Source organism: Lontra canadensis, unplaced genomic scaffold (assembly GCF_010015895.1).
Source record: "Lontra canadensis isolate GAN:19392208 unplaced genomic scaffold, GSC_riverotter_1.0 scaffold112, whole genome shotgun sequence".
Taxonomy (NCBI): Eukaryota; Metazoa; Chordata; class Mammalia; order Carnivora; family Mustelidae; genus Lontra; species Lontra canadensis.
The window spans coordinates 4523342-4545067 of NW_022631106.1; the positions used below are offsets into that span (position 1 = coordinate 4523342).

At 40.0% G+C, this 21726-nt stretch overlaps 1 protein-coding gene across 1 annotated transcript in view; it reads left to right on the forward strand.

Moving 5' to 3' along the window:
* Positions 1–21726, forward strand: part of SLC9A4 (solute carrier family 9 member A4) — a 61657-nt gene that overhangs the window by 26050 nt on the left and 13881 nt on the right. The window contains exons 3-8 of the mRNA XM_032840425.1: positions 2461–2720; positions 4125–4342; positions 6970–7172; positions 8204–8290; positions 11613–11683; positions 16652–16813. Coding sequence (XP_032696316.1) covers positions 2461–2720; positions 4125–4342; positions 6970–7172; positions 8204–8290; positions 11613–11683; positions 16652–16813 — 1001 coding nt within the window. The remainder of the gene's footprint in view (positions 1–2460; positions 2721–4124; positions 4343–6969; positions 7173–8203; positions 8291–11612; positions 11684–16651; positions 16814–21726) is intronic.

Below are 21726 nucleotides of genomic sequence, written 5' to 3' on the forward strand. Positions count from 1 at the left end.
CAGCTGCTTGTGCTATTTCTGCGACTGGAGAACAACCTCACTCAAACAGATGAAGCACTCCTTAGAAAATAAATGCAAATGAGATGAAGTGGGGCTTTGCTTTAAATGTACCTTGATGGTTTATGATTTTTGAACCTAACAGAAGCCAGCCTAGGCTTCTTCATTGACCATCTCTGTCAGAAAAACAAATTTTTTTAAAAAGATTATTATTTATTTATTTGACAGACAGAGATCACAAGTAGGCAGAGAGGCAGGCAGAGAGAGAGAGAGGAGGAAGCAGGCTCCCTGCTTGAGCAGAGAGCCCGATGTGGGGCTTGATGCCAGGACTCTGAGATCATGACCTGAGCTGAAGGCAGAGGCTTTAACCCACTGAGCCACCCAGGCGCCCAGAAAAACAAATTTTAATCAAAGGTGATGTCATGGGGTATCAGCAGAGGCCCTTCACAGAGCAGATCTGGAAAGGGCAGGACTGGGATAAGGGATGGAGAAGGAATGGCAGACGAAAGACCATGGCCAAAGGGTCAGTGTGTATACAAAGCTGCCAGTAGTTCTGGTAAGCCCCATGGGTGAAGCCAAGGCCAGTATCCAAATGCTGTCAGGGCACCCTCAAGAACAGAGGTGACACGGAGTGTCTCAGTAAGGAAAGACAAATTGGGGATGGAGAAGTCAGAGTCACACAGGAGGCTCAAGCCTGGGCAAGTCCTGCAGGTCACAGAGTGGGGGATCATTCCAGAAGTAAGGTGAGAGCAGAGTGAGAGCCAGGGTAATGAATGGGATAGAGACCTAACCATACCGGAGGGTCTGTCCACTCCTGTGGTTCCACGTACAGCAGATAATCATTGACCTTATTTCCTTGAGTGTTAGCTTCTGCTCCTGCTCTGATTTTTTTCCCCCCATTTTTCCTAGTATAGGCAAAGAAAGGCCAATATGTATATTTGTGGTTTATCAGGGCTGTTCAGGGTCTGATCTTCTCAAAGGTCTTCAATTTCCTCAGAGATCTCACTTTATTTGTGTGTCTCATTAATGGTGTGGCAGCTGCCACTTTTCAGAAGTTCAGTCTAAATTCTGGGCTGCCAAGCACATGCAGCAGCGATTCCTAGATTACTGTAATTCATTCATTCATTCATTCATTTAGATTTTATTTATTTATTTGAGAGTGAGAGGGAGAACGAGAGTGCAAGTGGGAGAAGGAGCAGAGGTAGAGGGACAAGCAGATTCCCTGATGAGTGTGGCTCCATCCCAGGACCCTGAGCTCATGACCTGAACCAAAATCAAGAGTTGGATGCTTAACCGCGTCACCCAGGTGCCCCCGACTCTAATTTCTTAGACACGTTGAACTGAGTAGAGAAATAGCAGGAAAATTGGGAGTGTGTATCAGGTGGGCTTCAGTGGTTTGAAGGATTCAGTGAGATGACATACATGCAAAGTATAGTTGGTCGGGTCCAATTGAGAGAGAGAAACTACACAGTAGGTTAAACAGAGAAGTTTTAATATCGAAATGATTAACTATAACAAAGGACTAGCTGTAAACTAGGAGAACTCTTCCAGGTACCCTTAGAATAGGGTACCAGGTTTACCAAAGCATAAACTAGAAAGGGATTCCCATCTCCCTGGAGGTGTGGATGGACCACTGGGCAGGAGAGAAGCTGGCCTCGAGTTGCTGGGCAAAGAGCAGGCCACCCTCAGAGAGGCAGGCAGGGAGAGGGCCTCAGTAGTTGGTGGAACCTGGTGTGCAGTGGGAGGCTGGGCTTAGGAGGGGGCACAGGGCCTTCTGAGAAGGCTGTGTGGACAGGGGAGAGGAGAAGGTTTCCACAGAGTGGGCTGCCCAGGCCCCTGACGACAGACATGTTGCACGAGGGTTATGCCAGGGATTCTTTTTTCCACGTCAGGAGGTCCACGGACAAGTTATCCCCAGAGGAAGCCGTAACTTACAGACCAATTTCTTCCAAGGCCTGTGGCCCGCCCCTCCAAGGACCTACAGGAAGTCCTCCCAATCACCTGACTGACTCTTGCCCCTCCCACCGGAAGTTGCTGGAAAACCCCTTCTCCCAGCAATGTCCCTTCAGCGCCCTCTGCTGAGAGAGCTGTAACATGCGGCTCCCTTGAAGGAGAAAAATTCTGCTGAGGGAATTCCGTTGTTTATTATAGAGCCCGTATTGAAAGGTGCATTTGGAGCTGGGAGGAAATTAAATTAGTTGATAACTGAAACAGAGAGCTTCGCAAAGAGACTGGCACAGAGTAGGTGCTTAGTGACTGACAGCTGTATTAGACTCTTACCCACTGTAATGAATAAGAGTAAATTATTATGTAGAATGATTTTAAAGTTAGGTGTAAGACATATTAATATTTATGGTCCTGTAATTCACTTATGTATTACTCAACTGGACACGAAGTTAAGAATCTGTGTGTCAAGTAATTCTCATTTCTAATTCATGTTTCTTTCATTTTCTTTTTGTCTAGGTCTTATACAATATATTAATTGCCTTCACAAAGATGCATAAATTTGAAGACATAGAACCTGTTGACATTTTGGCCGGATGTGCCCGATTCATTATTGTGGGGGTTGGAGGAGTGTTTTTCGGCATCATTTTTGGGTTTATTTCTGCATTTATCACGCGTTTCACTCAGAATATCTCTGCCATTGAACCACTCATCGTCTTCATGTTCAGCTACCTGTCTTACTTAGCTGCGGAAACACTCTACCTCTCCGGCATCCTGGCGTGAGTACAAACCAAGGACCGACTTTTACAGCAATAAAAGAGAATGCAGGACCGCACGGTGTGGACTAGCATTTGCAGAAGGCAGAACTTTTGACACTAATCTGCAAAGGTGTTGCTGGATTTATGTTTTTTAAACTTCCGTAAAATCTGATTCGGGGACTTTGGCAAACAAATGTTCTTTCCCCCAAGCCTTTGTATTTGCTCTTCTCCTGAATGACCTTAGCAGAGCAGAACAATTATGAGGTCAATCTGAAAGACTCAAAAGCTCTGATGCAGAGAAGAACTAGAAGTTCAAGCTTAAAGTATCATTTCAATAGCTTTTTTTTTCCCCCTTGAAAAATTCGTTATTTTGAAGGTAAAGGGCAGCATACCATGAAGGACTGTCATTCCTGAGCTCTGCCTTCTGTTATTTCCCTTAAATCACATCACACCAGACTGGAATGAGACTAGGTAGATGGGATAAGACCAGAAGTTCAGATTAATTTTTCCTAATGAAACTATTTGTAAATATTTATCCTTCCATAGGTCTTGGAATGAGGTTTCTTAACTTGGCTTGCTATATCTGGTCATGTTGTTTTTTTTTTCTATGACATTATCCTCATACCCAGCTACTCAGGCAGAAATATTTAATTTTATTGCATAGAAATACCTATTTTAATTAAATATAATAGTACAAAATCTAGATACTCATTATTGTCCCACCTTAAAAGTGGTATAAATTACTTAGACAAGGCAAAGATTTTTTTTCTCTTCCCCTGCCCTCAGGTGACCACCCACCACCATCCTCCCCATCGACTTGCTAGTGACCCTAGAGTAAAAACATTTTAAATAAAAAATTTCTCATTAAATTGTTGTAAGAAACATTGCTCAGGTGGGGGAATTGAGAACCTTGCTTCATTATTCCTTCCAGAAACACTTCTGCTTTGGGTTTGTGCACCCAGTACACAAGTGGTTGATACCATTTTCTTTTTTTTTTTTTTTTTTTAGATTTTATTTATTTTTTTGACAGAGAGAGAAATCACAAGCAGGCAGAGAGGCAGGCAGAGAAAGAGGGGGAAGCAGGCTCCCCACTGAGCAGAGAGTCCGATGTGGGACCCTTAGTTCCCAGGACCCTGAGATCATGATCTGAGCTGAAGGCAGAGTCTTAAGCCACCGAGCCCCCCAAAGCCCCTGATGCCATTTTCTTGTGAGAAATCCATGCCATGCCCACCTTCTCTAACACTCTAATTTGGGCAAACTCTTTGCAGAGGGAGAAGGGAAATAAAGAAAACCTGTGGGGAAAGGGAAAGGGCAATGAAGACAATGTTTAAAATCAAGATGTGTGTATCTATGACATCACCAGGAGGGAGTTTTTCAGGGAGGGGGAAATCTCAGGCTTCTCCTTAGACTGTCTTCTTTCTGCAGAATCACAGCCTGCGCAGTAACAATGAAGAAGTATGTAGAGGAAAATGTGTCCCAGACGTCCTACACCACCATCAAGTATTTCATGAAGATGCTGAGCAGCGTCAGTGAGACCCTGATCTTCATCTTCATGGGTGTGTCCACCATTGGGAAGAACCATGAGTGGAACTGGGCCTTCATCTGTTTCACCCTGGTCTTCTGCCAGATCTGGAGAGCCATTAGTAAGAGACAGCAGGACCCACAGAAGCTCCTGCCTGCTTGCTTTTTTCAAATTTTCTTTTTCCCTTTCTGCAGTGTAACAGCCTAAGTAGTGAGGTGACGCTAACTGGTTTTACAGGTTAGGGGAGTAGAGGCACCTTGTAGGGACCAGGAATGTTGTCTGTGTGCTCCCTCTCTCAGTTCAGAGCAATTAGAGGCTAAGAAGGTTGTGCACTGAAGCAAGGCTGGGGCAAGGAGTTTGTTTCTCTTTTTTATTTGAAGAGAGAACTTTCACCTCTACACATTTAAATATAACTCAATAAATTTATCCCTTGTTCTTCATTTCCTTCAGTTTTTACCCTCTTACACCTTAAATAAGATATAGGTTATACACTGTGAGCATTTACACTTTTATTACAAGAAAAGTGAGATCTCACTACGTGTATTCTAGGTAAGGCAGGTGCTGCCAGAAGACAGTCCCCTAAAACCCACAGGTGATTTTAGTTGAGGGTTGAGTTTGACATACGGAAAACCAAGGACCAGGAAGTGAATCTTTATTTTATTTTTTTTTAATATCTTTTTTTAAAGATTTTATTTATTTATTTGAGAGAGAATGACAGTGAGAGAGAGCATGATCGAGGAAAAGGTGAGAGGGAGAAGCAGACTCCCCGTGGAGTTGGGAGCCCGATGAGGGACTCGATCCCAGGACTCCAGGATCATGACCTGAGCTGAAGGCAGTCACTTAACTGACTGAGCCACCCAGGCACCCTGAATCTTTATTTTTAAAAGCTCTTATTACTAATTAGTAAAGGCAATTCTATAATGTAACTGACTTCACCCGTATAAAATGTGCCTAGCTTAAAAACATGAGATCTCTTGACTAAAGGCTGCTTATTTATATTGTACATTATGTTTCTGGGGCTAGCAAGAACATTAAGTACCAAATGACATTATAAGTGCTGCCCTTTGATTAGAAGCAGTTTTATTTTTAAATGATTTTGACCAGGATTTGAAACATTTGCTTGATTGACTTTATCAATATTTTCAAGCTAATTACAGTTAAAGAGGAATTAGGGAAAATGATTCAAGAACTTACCTTAAACATGCAATTCTAAATTAATTTAAGGTGGGTCTTAAATCTAGGAAAGAATAACAAGAATGTGAAAATATTAAAATATTCAAAACACCAACTCTGAATATGTATGCCTGTTCGGTTTCTTGGGGTGAAAAGAATTAAGGAAACTGTGTTATTTAACAATACAAATGTATAATTTCAAATCAAATCTCAGCATGGCTAATAACTAGCTATATTAAAAATCGTCTTCCTCAACCACAAAATGGGAGGCATGAACAAATTTTCTGGGTTCCCTTCCCTCTCTAATGTCAAGAGAAGTAATATTACTGAACTTCAGCCCAGCCAACAGGAGTATAAACCATCTAAGAAAGGATTAATATTTTGGATACCTCAATATTGTTGGTCCTTGGTGACAATCCAACCCAATTCCCTCATATTCTAGCTGAGAGAATGGCTGACTGGGTCACGTCACAGTGAGGGACAGAGTCAGCTGACAGAATCCAGTTCTCTCTCCCAGCCTCTTCTCATCCCCAGCCTGACTTCTTGTGGCTAATAGTAGTCATGAAGGCTTATAACGCAAAGTCCCTGCTTTCTGTTATATATAGATATTTAATTTATGTAAGCCTTCCATCTACTTTCTGAAGTAAATACTACCATTACCTCCTTCAGAGAGACGGACTACATGAAAAGATTAGAACCTTAGCCAAGGTCACATACTAGTATGTGGAGAAGCCAGGACACATAAAACAAAATGAAAAATTTTAGATTTTACCATCTCTCACATCATCCATGTGCCTGTCATCAAGGGTTGCTTGCTGTGAGGTGTGTGTGATTAGAAGTCACACGTGGATATTGAGAGTTTTATTCTGCAGTAAAAGCTCCTTAGTCAGAGCTTTAGTGAAGGACCTTTCCCACCAGGAAGCAGCGCATTGGTGGTAAGTTAGGTCATGCCGGCCACTCAGAGATGGAAAAATCAGTGAGGTAGAAAACACCTGTGTTTTAAACAAGCTCTGTCACCCTCCATTTTCCACTTACTGATGGTAAGAACTAACCCCCCCCCTTTGAGCTCTTGCCAACTTTCTTGTTTGCATTGAACCTCAAGAAGAACCAAACCAACCACAAAAGTTTTGCTTACCCAGCAGAGACCACAATCACTAAGAGAGTCCTCTTATGTTTAAAATTATATGCCTCCTTTTGTTACTCATTGAGAACATGAGATGACAAAAATGTTTCTATCCCCCAAGTAATATCCTTGCTTTAGCTAGTTTTGAAAGGCAGAGCAAAAATTTTGAGTATAGATTAGAATATATATGTCATGTCATATCAAAAAGTATCAAGATTTTATGACTTTAAACACACACACATTCGTACAGACTAGGAAGCTAACAACGTGAAGTATACTACTGTTCACAACTACTCAAGAAATGAAGTTTTGTAGGATGTTCTGTTTGGGATGGACAAGCATGGATGTGATGAAATTAGGTTGCGGGCACGTGCACACGATTTGGGTATGCTAGCACTGGATATCTACTCATTCATGACCCTCTGCTCTAATATGTATTTCCCCCTTTCTAGGCGTATTTGCTCTCTTCTATGTCAGTAACCAGTTTCGGACTTTCCCCTTCTCCATCAAGGACCAGTGCATAATTTTCTACAGTGGTGTCCGAGGAGCTGGAAGTTTTTCACTTGCATTTTTGCTTCCTCTGTCTCTTTTTCCTAGGAAGAAAATGTTTGTCACCGCTACTCTAGTAGTTATATATTTTACTGTATTTATTCAGGTTAGTAGATTTTTTTCATATCTGAAATAAGTAAAGTCTTTCAAGATAATGTATTAAATACATATAGTACCAAAAAAAGGGATGCTTTGTCTAATTTTTCAACATATGCTCAGTACTCCAACTAAATTCCCAAATACTTCTAGATCATGTTTGTGTTCATCCTTTAACCTCTAAAATATGTTGCTTTTTAATCAATAAGATATATTAGTCAAAATATTCCTGGGTAGCAGGTGAATGATAGTTACTCTAATGTGTTTTACTGAAAACAAGATTTCCATTAGTACTGGATAGCTCAAGTTTTTATTTTAGCCGGAGTTTTTTCTCAGCAAACTAATGAGAAGTTATTTTAAGGGATGACACTAAACTCCTGCCTTAAAGTAATGCCTTTTTTTTAGGGGCTCCTGGGTGGCTCAGTGGGTTAAAGCCTCTGCCTTCAGCTCAGGTCATGATCCCAGGGTCCTGGGATGGAGCCCCGCATTGGGCTTTCTGCTCAGCGGGGAGCCTGCTTCCTCCCTTCTCTCTCTGCCTGCCTCTCTGCCTACTTGTGATCTCTGTCTGTCAAATAAATAAATAAAATATTTTAAAAAAGTAATGCTTTTTTTAAAGAGAAATGTGATTAAAGCTATGCTTTTTTTTTTCTTTTAAAGAAATATTTATTTATTTGTTTGTTTGGCAGAGAGAGACAGCAATAGAGGGAACACAAGGAGGGGGAGTGGGAGAGGGAGAAGCAGGCTTCCCACTGAGCAGGGAACTGACATGGGGCTTGATCCCAGGACACTGGGATCATGGCCTGAGGCAAAGGCAAACACTTAAGGACTGAGACACCCAGGAGTCCCAAAGTAATATCTATTTTCATTACAGAATTTGAAAGACTTAAATAAGAACTAAATATTAGAGCATTTATCCAATCAAAGCTAGTACAAAACAAAGATATGAAAATTGGAAGCTCTAACAGTTTTGCTAATAGATTTGCTCTCTATATGACAATCTTCACTACAACAGAACTCTTTATTTTGTCATTTGTGGTCTAGGGAATCACAATTGGCCCACTGGTCAGGTACCTGGATGTTAGAAAGACCAATAAAAAAGAATCCATCAATGAAGAGCTTCATATTCGTGTAAGTTATCTCTGTCATAATTAATAAGCTAAAAGGATGTTCTCCACTTGTCACTGACAGGAGTAATCTAGAGCTTTGATGAGATGTTGCATACACATTACTAAATGTAGCTTCTTTCCTCGCCAGCTAGATTAAGAGTGACTGTACTAGTTTCTGATTGCTGCTGTAGGAAATTGCCACAAATTTAGTAGCTTAAAAAACCATAGTTATTATCTTATAGTTCTGGAGGTCAGAAGTTCAAAATGGGCCTCACTGGGCTAAAATCAAGATGTTGCTGGGCTGCATTTCTTTCTGGAGTTTCTAGGGAAAAATCTGTTTTCTTGCTTCTTGCAGCTTCTAGAATCCTCCAGCATTCCTTGGCTCATGGACCCCTCTCATCTTCAAAGCTAGCAATGGCCACTCAGGTCTTTCTCATGTTGCATCACTCTGATCCTGAATTTTCTGCCTTCCTCTTCCACATTAAAGACCTTTATGATTATGTTGGGCCCATGTGGTTAATTTAGGATATTCTCTCTATCTTAAAGTTGGCAACCCTAAGTCCAACTACTATCTTAATTTTCCTTTGCATATAAACTAACATATTCACAGGTTCTGGGGATTAGAATATAGACATCTGCATGAACCATTATTCTGTCTATCAGTCTGCCCTTGGCCCTTCAAAGATTCATATCTATTCCACAGGCAAAATACATTAACTCTATCCTGAGGTCCCCAAATTCTCAATCCATTGTAGTGTCAACCGTAGGACTAAGATCTCACCTAAATTTTATCAGCACCAAAGTCCCAAATCTCATCATCTCAGTCATCTAAATCAGAGATGATTGACCCTCTGGGTATTATCCATCCTCAGGCACAGCTCTTCTCCAAAGCTGAACCTGTGGAATTCAAGAGACAATCATCTGATCCTAAAATACACTGGTAGGGCAGTCATAAGATAATGGCTATAGATATTCCCTTTCAAAAAGGGGGGAAATGGAAGGAAACAAATGGAGTCATTTCTAATGACTGGGAAAATTACTTGGTTTCAAGGCCTGGGAACTACCTCTGTTCCCTCGATCAGAACTCCAATATGGGTTCCACCCTCTGGATTCTCAACTCCACCCTCTGAGTCATCCTTCTTGTTTCATGAAAGATGGCCTGTGTTTTCAGCTCATTCCTTTGATCAGCCTGTTTCTTGCCTATAGAACTTTGGGGTCCCAACCTTCGCTTTCATTTTATCTATTCGCCTTGCTTTTTGGTCCAAGCTGGAAGTGTTTCTGTCAGGATTCAACAGGGAAGCAGAACCAGTAAGAGATATATATTAAGAATGTCATTGGAAGGAATTGGCTTACCTACTGTGTGGGCTGACTAGGCAAGCCCAGAATCTGCAAGACAGCCCCTCAGGATGGGTAGACCAGAACCCTCAGGCATGGGCCATAGCTGCACAGTGCACAACTGGAGTTTTCTTCTTCATCAGGGAAGCTTCAGTCCTACTCTTCAGGCCTTTTAACTAATCAGATTAGGCCTACCCAGATTATCTGGGATAATCTCCCTCACTTCAAGACACCTGATTATGGGCTTTAATCATATCTACTAAATACCTTCACAGCAACATATAGATTAGTGTTACTAGTACCTGGGACTAGCCTTGCTTAGAGGACACCTCAAAAAACCATCACAGTAACTAATGCTCATAATTGCCCTACTTGCTTCTGAAATCATCGTTCCAATGGAACATGGGCCCTTCTGCTCGTTCTGATCTTCTCATTAGGGAAGGATAAAGATTTCTACTCCTTCTGCAGATACAGCCTAGTACAGTTTTCAGTGAAAACATTCAGTTCTGACAAAGATGTAGTTGAGCATGGTTTCTATCTGTTTAAGTTCAATACAGTATTAGATGGATGCCATTTTGTATGGCTCCAGAGCATAAAAATGGGAAGGAATACATGGAAGACAAAGGGAAAGAGACCTCAGCTCAGCTAAGGAAGACCATTCTGGCAATGGTTTCTCCCATAGCACACCCAAAGCTAAAATGGATGTGTACAAACAGTGACTGGGAACACTTGGCATAGCTGCTGTACAGGAGATTCAGGCTCTGCAGGGATGATTGTCTCAGATAATTTTAGGGTTTCTTTTATGCCTATAACTTCATGATCATAATGCTGGAGAGACTGATGAAGTCTTTCAAAATCAGCCCGGAATTTTATGGCCAAAATCTTCTAAACCCAAACCGATAATCTTCAAGGCCATTTGAAAATTTTCAACAGATGGGGATAAGGAGCAAATGTTTTAAAAATAAGAAGTGTTTTGGGGATCCTGGGTTACTCCATCTATGAAGTGTCTGCCTTTGGCTCAGGTACAATCCCAGGGTCCTGGGATTGAGCCCTGTGTCAGGCTTCCTGCTCAGCAGAGAGTCTGCTTCCCCCTCTCTTTTTGCCCCTCCCCCCTGCTCATTCTCTCTCTCGCTCTCTCAAATAAATAAATAAAGTCTTTAAAAAAATAAGAAACACTTTAACCTGATTGAAGATTTTTGTTTCTATTTTTATACCCTCTATTTGGTATTTTTAGAAATTAAATAATATACCTAAGACAATAGAACTTGGGTACTTTACTCCTTCCTTAATTTTTTCTCAAATAGAGTTATAATTACTGGTAGAAAGTACATCAGTTAAATATTTCAGAATTAATTTAGTATTTTAATCTATTTTGCAGAAGTATTTTAGAAGTCAGTATAAACTTCAATGATTACAAGTTTAAATTATGAAGAGTAATTCATAAATTTTGAAGAGGTTATGCTTTTTTCTGAGATTCCTATTAATAATTTGGGTGAAGCAAATTTAGTATAATTGGCTTGGGTTGTGAAGTGTAATGCTGAGACAAAATAATCAGATAAAAATGAGGCAAATAGGTAAATTTTGCTATGAGTTATTGTTATTATAGGATATCTGTAGAATTCTATTTTCGGAAACTCTATAAATTGGATCCTGACAATATTTTTCTTTTGTGTTGAAATTATAAGTAACAATTAGAATTACATTCACGTGATCTCAGTAATGAGACATTGTCCAAGTCGTTCTAGAAAAATAGTATTCAAAATAAATAGCAGGTACCCTGTTTATGTGCATTCTTAAGGAGCTTATCAGCAGAGTCTGAATCATGAAACTAAGTTGAATTACTATGGAAGGCATTATAAGTTTCAGTTACATGAACAGACTGATAGAAAAGAGGACATGTTCCAGGAAATTAAAACCTCCTTTGTTTTCCAAAGTGTATTAGCTTTCCTTGTGTGTCTTTTAGAGTTAACATTTCACCAGCAGTCATTTTCCTGTATTTGGTTTGGCAGCTGATGGATCACTTGAAAGCTGGAATTGAAGATGTGTGTGGGCAATGGAGCCACTACCAAGTGAGAGACAAGTAAGGAGGCAGAGGGTTTCACTGACTAGGAAGGATATCTGTGGCCTGAGGAACCTCAGAATGTTACATTGAAAATTGAGCATAAGACTTAAAGAACCCAGAGGAATGGGACCAGGAATACAAAGGGCCCAGCAATCATGGCAGGTGAAGCTGTGGCAATGCCTAGCCTGTGAGTGGAGAGCTCTCAGGTGGAGGGGCTGTAGATTTGGGCTAGGTGTGTCAGAGAGAACTAGTGCAACTTTCAGGTTGAAATTAGAGAAGTCAGACCTAAGTTTAAAACAAGGACAATTTTCCCGATGAAAAGAGAAGCTTAACCATGAAATGACTGGCTTCATAAGGCTACAAAGGGAGTTGAGTGAGTCATCAAAGATCCTGGGGAAGAAACTCCTCCACTGGGGAGGAGGGTTACAATGAAAGACCTTCAGGGGTCCTTTCTATGTGATTCTATACAAATGCCAAAGTCTCTCTTCTCCACCACATCTCACATTTCAGAACACATTCTCTTCCTGGATTTTAGTCTACAGCATATTTCTTATGTGGCCCTGAAGAGAGTTTCACTCAGAATAAGGAAGATGAGAGCTTGGGAGTTAAACACAGCTATTTAGTGAATGTAGGAGGTGACAGTAGTTGAGTTAACCAAACAATGGAAGTTTTCTTTCTAGGGCTTGCCAACATATTGATGTTGGTGATGTGGAGAGAAACTGGCTTTTGAACAGTCTTGCTGTCAAGATGGGTAGTGGCACCTAAATAAGAAACTGAGAGCTTTTGTGTGGGGTCTTTAAGTTTTATTTTATTTTTTATTTTGTGAGTCTGTGAGTAATCTATTTTTACATTTTAATTCCAGTTAGTTAACATGCAGTGTTATGTTAGTTTCAGGTGTACAATATAGTGAGTGATTCAACACTGCCATGCAATACCTGGTACTCATCACAACAACACAACAAATCCCCATCCCCTGTTTTACCCATCCCCCCCACCATGTCCTCTCTGGGAACCATCAGTTCTCTATAATTAGGAGTCTGTTTCTTGGTTTGTCTTCTTTTTTCCTTTGTTTTGTTTCTTAAATTCTATATGTGAGTGAACTCATGTAGTATTGGTCTTTCTCTGACTGATTTATTTTAATTAGTATTATACTCTCTAGTTCCATCTATGTTGTTGCAAATGGCAAGATTTCCTTCTTTTAGATGGCTGAGTAATATTCCATTTTATATATCATATCTTTTTTTATCCATTCGTCAGTCGATGGACACTTGGGCTCCTTCCATTGTTTGGCTATTATAAATAATGCGGCTTTAAACATAGGGCTACATGTATCCCTTTGATTTAGTGTTTTTGTATTTGGGGTTAAATACTCAGTGGTATAATTCCTGTATTATAAGGTAGTTTTATTTTTAACTTTTTAAGGAACCTCCATACTGTTTTCCACAGTGGCTGCACAAATTTGCATTTTGAGTGGGTTCTTTTTTATGAAGTAAAAAGGACATTCCTCATAGTGTTAAAATAGAACTTAATTTGTGTAAATGTCCACCAACCTAGAACCTAGGTCATGGATTTTTAAAGTCTAAACCTGATAGTTCACCCAGTGAAAAATCATTTAATATTATTCCATTTAGCCAAATTTACACCAAATTTTCTAGACACTAAGCAGTAAGACACATTCAATACATTCCAGGTCCTCATAATGTAGTAGAAAAGGTCTTTGGGGAAAGAAAAGAGAAAGAGCCTGAATCGATAATGATGATCCATACAAGAAATGCTATAACAGAGGCAAATGCATAGATCTATAATAGTACAGTGATGGGAGTATATTTTGAAAATACATGAAGAGTTCTCCAGGCAAAGAAGAATGGAAAACCTGCCAAGCAGCAGCAGTAGCAGCAGGATATTTCAAAATGTAAGGCAAGAAAGAGCACAGCATGGGTTAGACACAGTTAGAGAAAGGGACGTGGTGAGACAAGAGGTTGGAAAGACAGAGAAACACTTCTATGGCACAGTGCTAAGAAACTCTATACAGCCATTAATGCTATAAAATTCTATTTGACATTGAACATTTAGATCAAAAGAGTTTCAAATAGAGTAGTGTAAAATAGAAGAGTAGTGGAAACAGTTGACAAAGCCAAAAGACAACCTATAGAATGAAAGAAGATATTTTCAAATATCTTATCTGATAAAGGGCTAATATCCAATATCAAACTTGGCAACCAGAAAACAAATAACCCAAGCCAAGGAATGGGCAGAAGACATGAACAGACATTTCTCCAAAGAAGACACAGAAATGGCCAACAGATACCTGAAAAAAAGTTCAACATCATTTGGCATCACAGAAATACAAATCAAAACCACAATGAGATACCCCCTCACACCAGTCAGAATGGCTAAAACTAACAAGTCAGGAAATAACAAATGTTGGCAAGGATGCAGAGAAAGGGGAACCCTCTTACAATGTTGGTGGAAATGCAAGCTGGTGCAGCCATTCTGGAAAACAGTGTGGAGGTTCCTCAAAAGGTTAAAAATAAAGATACTCTATGACTCAGCAATTGCACCACTAGGTATTTACACGAAGAATACAGATGTTGTGATCTGAAAGGGCACCCGCACCCCCAATGTTTATAGCAGCAATGCCCATAATAACCAAACTATGGAAAGAGCCCAGACATCCATTGGCAGATGGATGGATAAAGTAAATGTGGTGTATGTACACAGTGGAATATTACTCAGCCTTCAAAAAGGATGAAATCTTACCATTTGCAATGACATGGATATAACTAAAGGATATCACAGTAAGCAAAATAAGTCAATTAGAGGAAGAAATTATCATATGGTTTCATTTATACGTGGAATTCAAGAAATAAAACAGAGGATCATAGGGGAAGAGGGGAAAATAAAATAAGATAAAATCAGAGAAGAAAACAAAGATAAGAGACTCTTAATCATAAGAAACAAACTGAGGATTGTAGGAGGGGAGGTGGGTAGGGGAATAAGGTAACTGGGTGATGGACTTTAAGGCGGGCACGTGATGTAATGGGCACTGGGTGTTATATGCAATTGATGAATGACTGAACTCTGCATCTGAAATTAATGGTACACTATATGATAATTAACTGAACTCAAATAAAATAAGAAACATTTTTTAAAAAGGAAAAAAGAAAGAAACAAATAGAAGAGTAGTATAACCATACTTGGCTTTTGAAAGGCAAACAACAACAGCGATATGGAAGCTGAATTTAAGAGATACTGTGGGTGCGAGATGTGTAAGGGATATCCACGTGGACATAAGAATTTCATCCTGTAAACACAAAATAAGCCCCAGGTACTATGCTAGCTGTTTCATATATTGTATCTTACATGATCTCCTGAATCTCCTGTGTTAGTCCTATTTTTCTCATTTTGAAGATGAAGAAACCAACTCCAGGAGATCAACTAACCTATAGCGGAACCTTGATTGAATTTAGGTCTGGCTTTAGAGCCTCTTCTGTTTTCAGTGAACCACAGAGCTTTTAGAATCATAGGGATGAGGAACTAGCAGAAGGCAGGCATGGGGACTGAGCAGGGGCTTAGGGAGAGGACGGTGAGGAAAGACAGTAAGAGTGACTCTCAGATTTCCAGATAGTGAGTCTAGGGGGATAACACCACTATGGTGAAATGTATAGACTAATAGAAGAATGTTCAGTTAAATACTACCAGGCTGTGAAGAGGGGAAGCTGAATGAGGACAGGACTCTGAGAAGCTTCCATTCCTCTGGGACAGGTAAGGAAGAAGAAGAGATTTGGAAGAGGTCTTTAGGGAGGCTGAAAGGGAAACAGGTGTGGATCAGGTGGTGGAGGGCACAGAGGAAATGACCTGGCGGCCCATCAGGAGAATCTAGGTGGCACGTGGGGCACCCACCCGTGTTGAACAGTAAAGGTCAAGGTGAGCTCAGTATGAAGAGTGTCAGGGAGGTCCTATGGGTGGGGAGCAATTCAGTGGATTGAACAATAGATAGGAGCAACAAACAGCCTCTCTTGAAGAAAGGCAGAAAACAAGAAGGCTGAGGGGTGAGCCCACTTGGAGCAAGAACAGGTCTGGCATGAGCCAAACGTAGGTCGTAAGGAATCACAGCCTGCTAACCCCAGAGGAGACTTGACTTATAAAGGATCCATCTGCTTCACAGACCAGGAGACCAATCACCAGATAAGAAGGCAGCCGCCCAGGGAGTTGCTTTCCCCTCCAGAAAATAAAGCAGGCACACAAATGACTCTTTGAATGTAAAATGATTGGAAGGGTTGAAAATTCGTACTCCAAGCAAATAGCCGACTCTGGAGGCGCCATATGCGGACATGCAGCTCAGTCCAATGGGTCAGCCAGAGGTTTGCTCCAATAGTCAGCGGCCATCAGCGCCTAGCCTATTCAGCTTCCCCATCATTCAGATTGTCAGGATATGTGGCCCCCCCCCACCACTGCTCCCTCTTGCATTGTCAGGAATCAAAATGATCTGCAGCATAATGGGCAAAACTACTGTAACTACTGGGCCATTTAAATTTATTGGGTTCTGGTTGAATAGGCCAGTATTACTGTAAGTGCAGCTGCCACTGTTGGAAGCTGTTAGAATGGAACATTTGTTCAAAAGCCTCAACCCCTCATTTCTTCTCTTACAATTGGAGCTGAGCTGGGCTGGGCCTCCCCCGCTCCGCACTTATGCATACTTTCTGCCCTAATTGCAGCTTGTCCCTCCCTTTTGTCTAGTTGATTTTCAATGTATTCAGGCCACTAGGTTATTCTTTCTTTATTAAAAAAATACATATATAATAAAAATAAAATATAAAAATATAAAATTCCTATTATTTTTTAAAAATGTGTTCAAAGACTAAATTTTCAGCACTATCCTGGTGTTCGAACAAAGTGAGGTAATAGTTTGTTTTAGGAAAAATACATACATCTATAACATGTACAGAGATTAAAGGTGTCCAAACCATTGGTCTTTGTTTTTAGGTTTAAGAAGTTTGATCACAGATATTTACGGAAAATCCTAACCCGAAAGAACCAGCCCAAGTCCAGCATTGTCTCCTTGTACAAGAAGCTGGAAATGAAACAAGCTATCGAGATGGTAGAAACTGGGATCCTCAGTTCCACATCCTTTTCCGTACCCCACCAGTAAGTCCTGTATGTCCTTTGATCTGGACTTTCCATGTCAGAATTCCTAGGAGGCACTAACTCATCGTTTCAATTAGAGATAATACAAGGAGTGAAGAGGCAGAAATTTGAAGGAGGAATCATGGGAAAAGGATGACCCAAGTCTTGGCCATTAGGTCATTGGCCATTTGTACGTTGGCCCATGCTCAGCCTCTCTCACCTAGTTTCTGAACATTACTTTGTAGCAAAAGTTGCTTGCTATAGCTGTATGACTGCTTACCTTGGGAAGGAGGGGCAAGTGAATTTCTAGAATGATGGCATAGTTTACAAGACTTTTTCTTTCTCTTTTTGATTAATTTCTATCCCTTAACCCCAGTTCATTTGATTTTTGCTAATTGTACACTAATAATAATATGTATTTCTCCCGCAAGTTTATTTCTCTTCCTGTCTCATATGAGGAGGAGAGACCCAATCAGCATCCTTTGACGCTAGCTAGGATTAGGGGTCGAGGGGTGGTAACAGGAGGTGTGGTGGTTGGTGGGCTAGTTACATTTACCTGCCAACCCCCTCCCCATCCCCCTGCCCACTCAAGGATGTCCAGGTTTCTTTCATGAAGAAGTTTATGAGGGATGCCTGGGTGGCTCAAATGGTTAGGCGCGTCTGCCTTCCACTCAGGTCATGATCCCAGGGCCCTGGGATCGAGCCCCACATCAGGCTCCCTGCTCGGTGGGAAGCCTGCTTCTCCCTCTGCCTGCTGCTCCCCCTGCTTGTGTGCACTCTCTCTCTGACAAATTAAAATATATATTTTTTAAAAAGGAGTTTATGGGGGCGCCTGGGTGGCTCAGTGGAATAAGCTGCTGCCTTCGGTTCAGGTCATGATCTCAGAGTCCTGGAATCGAGCCCCACATCGGGCTCTCTGCTCAGCAGGGAGTCTGCTTCCTCCCCTCTCTCTCTGCCTGCCTCTCTGCCTACTTGTGATCTCTCTCTCTGTCAAATAAATAAATAAAATCTTTAAAAAAAAAAGGAGTTTATGAATTGAGGAAAATTACTCATAATTTCTATAGGAGAAGGAACACTGTCATCCCGTATTCTTCTGTAGACACTTGATCATGAGCTCTAATTGAGTCTTCACGTTTGAAAAGCAGGTTGAGATAAGAGCTAAGAACAGATAGCAGTAAAAAGGTCGCTAATGACTGAGTGTGATCTCGCATCCGTTACTTGCTAATGAATCAGAAACACCCTTGCCTTTCTTCCAGGCCTGAGAAAAACTTAAGTCCGATCCCTGAGGGCATCTCAGTGTAAACAGAGCTTTCTGCCTTATTTCTCAGTGAGACTGTTTTTGTGGTTTGCTTGTTTGTTTTGGTGCTCCCGGTTGCCTGGCTTGCTTTAAGGAAACTGCTGATCCCAAAATGGCACTGTGGTGTGCTCGCTTCGGCAGCACATATACCAAAATGGCAGTGTGCTAACAAATATTTATTGGCAGTGCCATGCGGAGCCATGTTAGAGCCTAAGGCAGAAGGGAAAAAAACAAAAACCAAAACAAAACAAATTCAATATTGTCAATCCTGTCTTTATTTAAAAATGTTGATATTGTACTCATCGTGGATTGTTTTCTTTTTTACAGTGACCTTTGTTTTCTAAAATATTGTGTTTGCATCCTACTTAACTTGACTGAGCGTTTTGGCATAATCTTGGGCCCAACCCTGTTCCTTGGGCAACTGTTATGTGCCAGGGACTTTAAGCCGACACAGTCCCTGGCTTTATGGAGCACAAACCCTAGTGGGGTCATGGCATTAATTAAAAAAAAAAAAAAAGTCTCACAAACTTATAATCCTAAAGTCTAGGGAGCTATGAGAGTGAGAAGAGGTGACCCTCTGGTCCCCAGGCATTTGACCTGCCCACTGAAGGGGGAAAGGGGAGTTAATGCCCTGCAGGAGGTCTGGATAGCTTCAGGCACCTTAAACCATTAGGAACTTCCTCAATCCATTTGCTTAGTAGTCCTGTGAGCTCTTGGTCTAAGAATGTAGGGGCGCTTATCTCAAATGAGAATCAGGCTGTCATGTGCTAAAATATATTTGCAATCTCTGTATTACGTTGCATTGGTCGTAAGCAGCCAGCCCAGCCTGTAACCTCAAGGCAGTTTCCAAGCCAGCTTTATCTGGAGGGAGCCTTTCTGTTGAGTTCATTAGTTTTTGGACATTGAGTCAAGATTAATAAGAGAGCCCAAGAGGTTAGAGACTTTTCCCCCACCCCCCGCACTAGCCCAAACCCGTGAGTTAACTGGGTTAGGAGAGGAGATTCTTTTACCTGATATTTTATACAAGTTTAATCGTATTTAAATTGCATTCATTTGATCTCAGAAATCTGTACGACATCAAGCAAAAAGGAATTCCTCTCCCAAGATCAAAGCAGCTAATTTCTTCAAAACAAACCTTCATACAATAATAGGAAAAAGAAGTGTGTACTCAGCTCGCTTTTTATTATTCTGTATGTGATGATAACAACAAAATGCACATATATTTTTTTTCTTTAGAAGTTTAAGCAATTGTTCTACGAGAGAGTTAGCTTTCCAAACTCTGTGAACCTCAGGAGAACACTATCACCAGAAGTCGTCAATAGCACAGAGCAGATGGCCTTTCTTCTACGGAATGCCCTCCCCCTTTTTTTTGCATGGATTATGTTATTTGACCTTCAAAACAACCCTAAGAAATAGATAGAGTGTGTACTTGGATTATTATTTTAAACAAGAGGCACCTCATTTCACCAATGAGTAGGAAGCTTTTAGAAATACCAGACAATAAAGGCTCAAATGATTAAAAGTGTCAAACCCTTAAAAATATTTGATTAATATTAAAGAGATATTAAAGTGTGTATAAAGTTATGGGTACAACAAACTACAACTGTAGAACTTCAAAGCTTCATCCTTAAATGCTCCCAAAGAGCATTTAATAAACATGTCGTTTATTAAAAAAAATCTATAAATTTACTTTATTGTAGTTTAAGAATTTTTTAATTGATCACACATTGGCAGGTAGAGGCTTACAATTATGCTTCTTATACCAAAGATTCCAGAATGAAGATTCTGGTGCCATTTTCACTTCCATAATGAAACACTGTGTCATGCGGAGCCAGGCTCTCTCCTACACCACTCTTCACTCATCCTAAATGTTGGTAGTCTATGTGACCTTTCTAAAAAGACACAAGGAGCCCACACACAGAGAAGAGCAGTTGAGTCCCATTGGTTTATCAGAGGACGCATTCTTCATTTACCTTAGCATACATTTCTTATGGGTTTCGTGTGTAAAACTATCACAAGAAAAGTGTTCTTTCAAATGAATCAAGGTATAATATTCGATCTTTTAGGAATTCATATCATGGCATGAATAGAACATCTACTAGATTTCATATTTATATTGCTGTGTTTTGAACTGAAGTGTCTTTTTACATTATTATAGCATCTGATTAAAAAAAGCTAAGAGCAATGTGAACCTTTTATTTAAATACATTTGGATTCAGATTTTCCCAGTTTGATCTTAATTGTCATGAAATTAATTTTATTTAAGGTGACAGAAATTTCCTTTATGGATATTGAATGAATGCTCCAGTGACAAGCATCTCTCAGCTTATAATTTTATTTTTTTTGACCTATAGATTATTTAGTATTTGGTTTTTCTAAGGATTATATCTTTCTGTGCTCACAATATGATCATCTCAGGGATGATTTTGTTAATGAAGTGGCGTGTAGAAAACTCCAGGTATCACCTTGCCTAAATTAATAATTCCTCTGTATAATTTCATAGCTGTCGCTTCTCAGTGTGGGTCAGTATGAGATAATGCCTTTGGGATCCCTGTATTACACATCTAGCCAACAGCCTGAATGGACCTTAATTAAGTCTAGTCTTTCCCAAAGTGGCCAATTATAAACTGGGAAGGGTGCCAAGTGAGACCTACTGCTATCTTGAGTTTAATTTCACTATTATCTTATGGTTTCTTTTCTATTTGGTTGTGAATATCATTATGAACATAGGAAATGTAACTTTTCAATTAGCTGTTTTCTTCTGCTCAGCAAGAGATTGCTTCCATCATAATAAAGGAATGTGTTCAGATTGTGGGAATGTGTAGGTATATCTCAATCAGAATAAATTTTATTTCAAGGACTTTTCAATAGTGAGGTTGAAATGCCCTGATAATAATGTTTAGATCACCAAGGGTGGTAACTGAATATCGATAGTGTTGACATTTGCAGCTTTGAGATATGGAAACTCTGATTTCAAGGATTTTGTAGAAAGGGCATTCATTAGTCAGTCTATGGATAAGATTGCTAAATAAATTCTGGCATGCTGTGATACCTGGTATCTGAGTTCTTAGTTCTTAAAAATATTTTCTTAAAAATATTTTCATAAATATTTTTTCTTAAAAATATTTTACCAATTGTACTTACAAATGCACAAAAAGTACTCACAAGATGTTCTTGCTATTTTGCTACTAATGTTTAGGAAAAACATACTTAAAAAAAGTGGCCTGTATTGAAACCAATAACTACTGATTTCTGTGATCAATTATTGTAAGACCTTTTGCAAGCAGATATTAGGGTCTCCATGCCTTTACGCACCAAGAAGAGCTCCAGCAAGGAAAGAAAAAAAAAATCAACATTCTGGGAGGTTTTATACCAAGATATTAAGGGAGAGGAGAGTATTAAAAGATGTATTTAATTTTCTTTAGTTCTCTCTTTTTCATTCGTATTTTTTTATAGTGAACATATATTATTCATACAATGAAATGTTTACTAGAAATTTCTGCCACTAGATTGAAATGACTGAAATCAAATATATTTGTCACATGGGAATTCTGCACATAGCAATGTCATGATTTTGAAACCCTCGAAGACAATTGTGCATTGACGATAACCTGGACATGACTTGATATTTAAACCC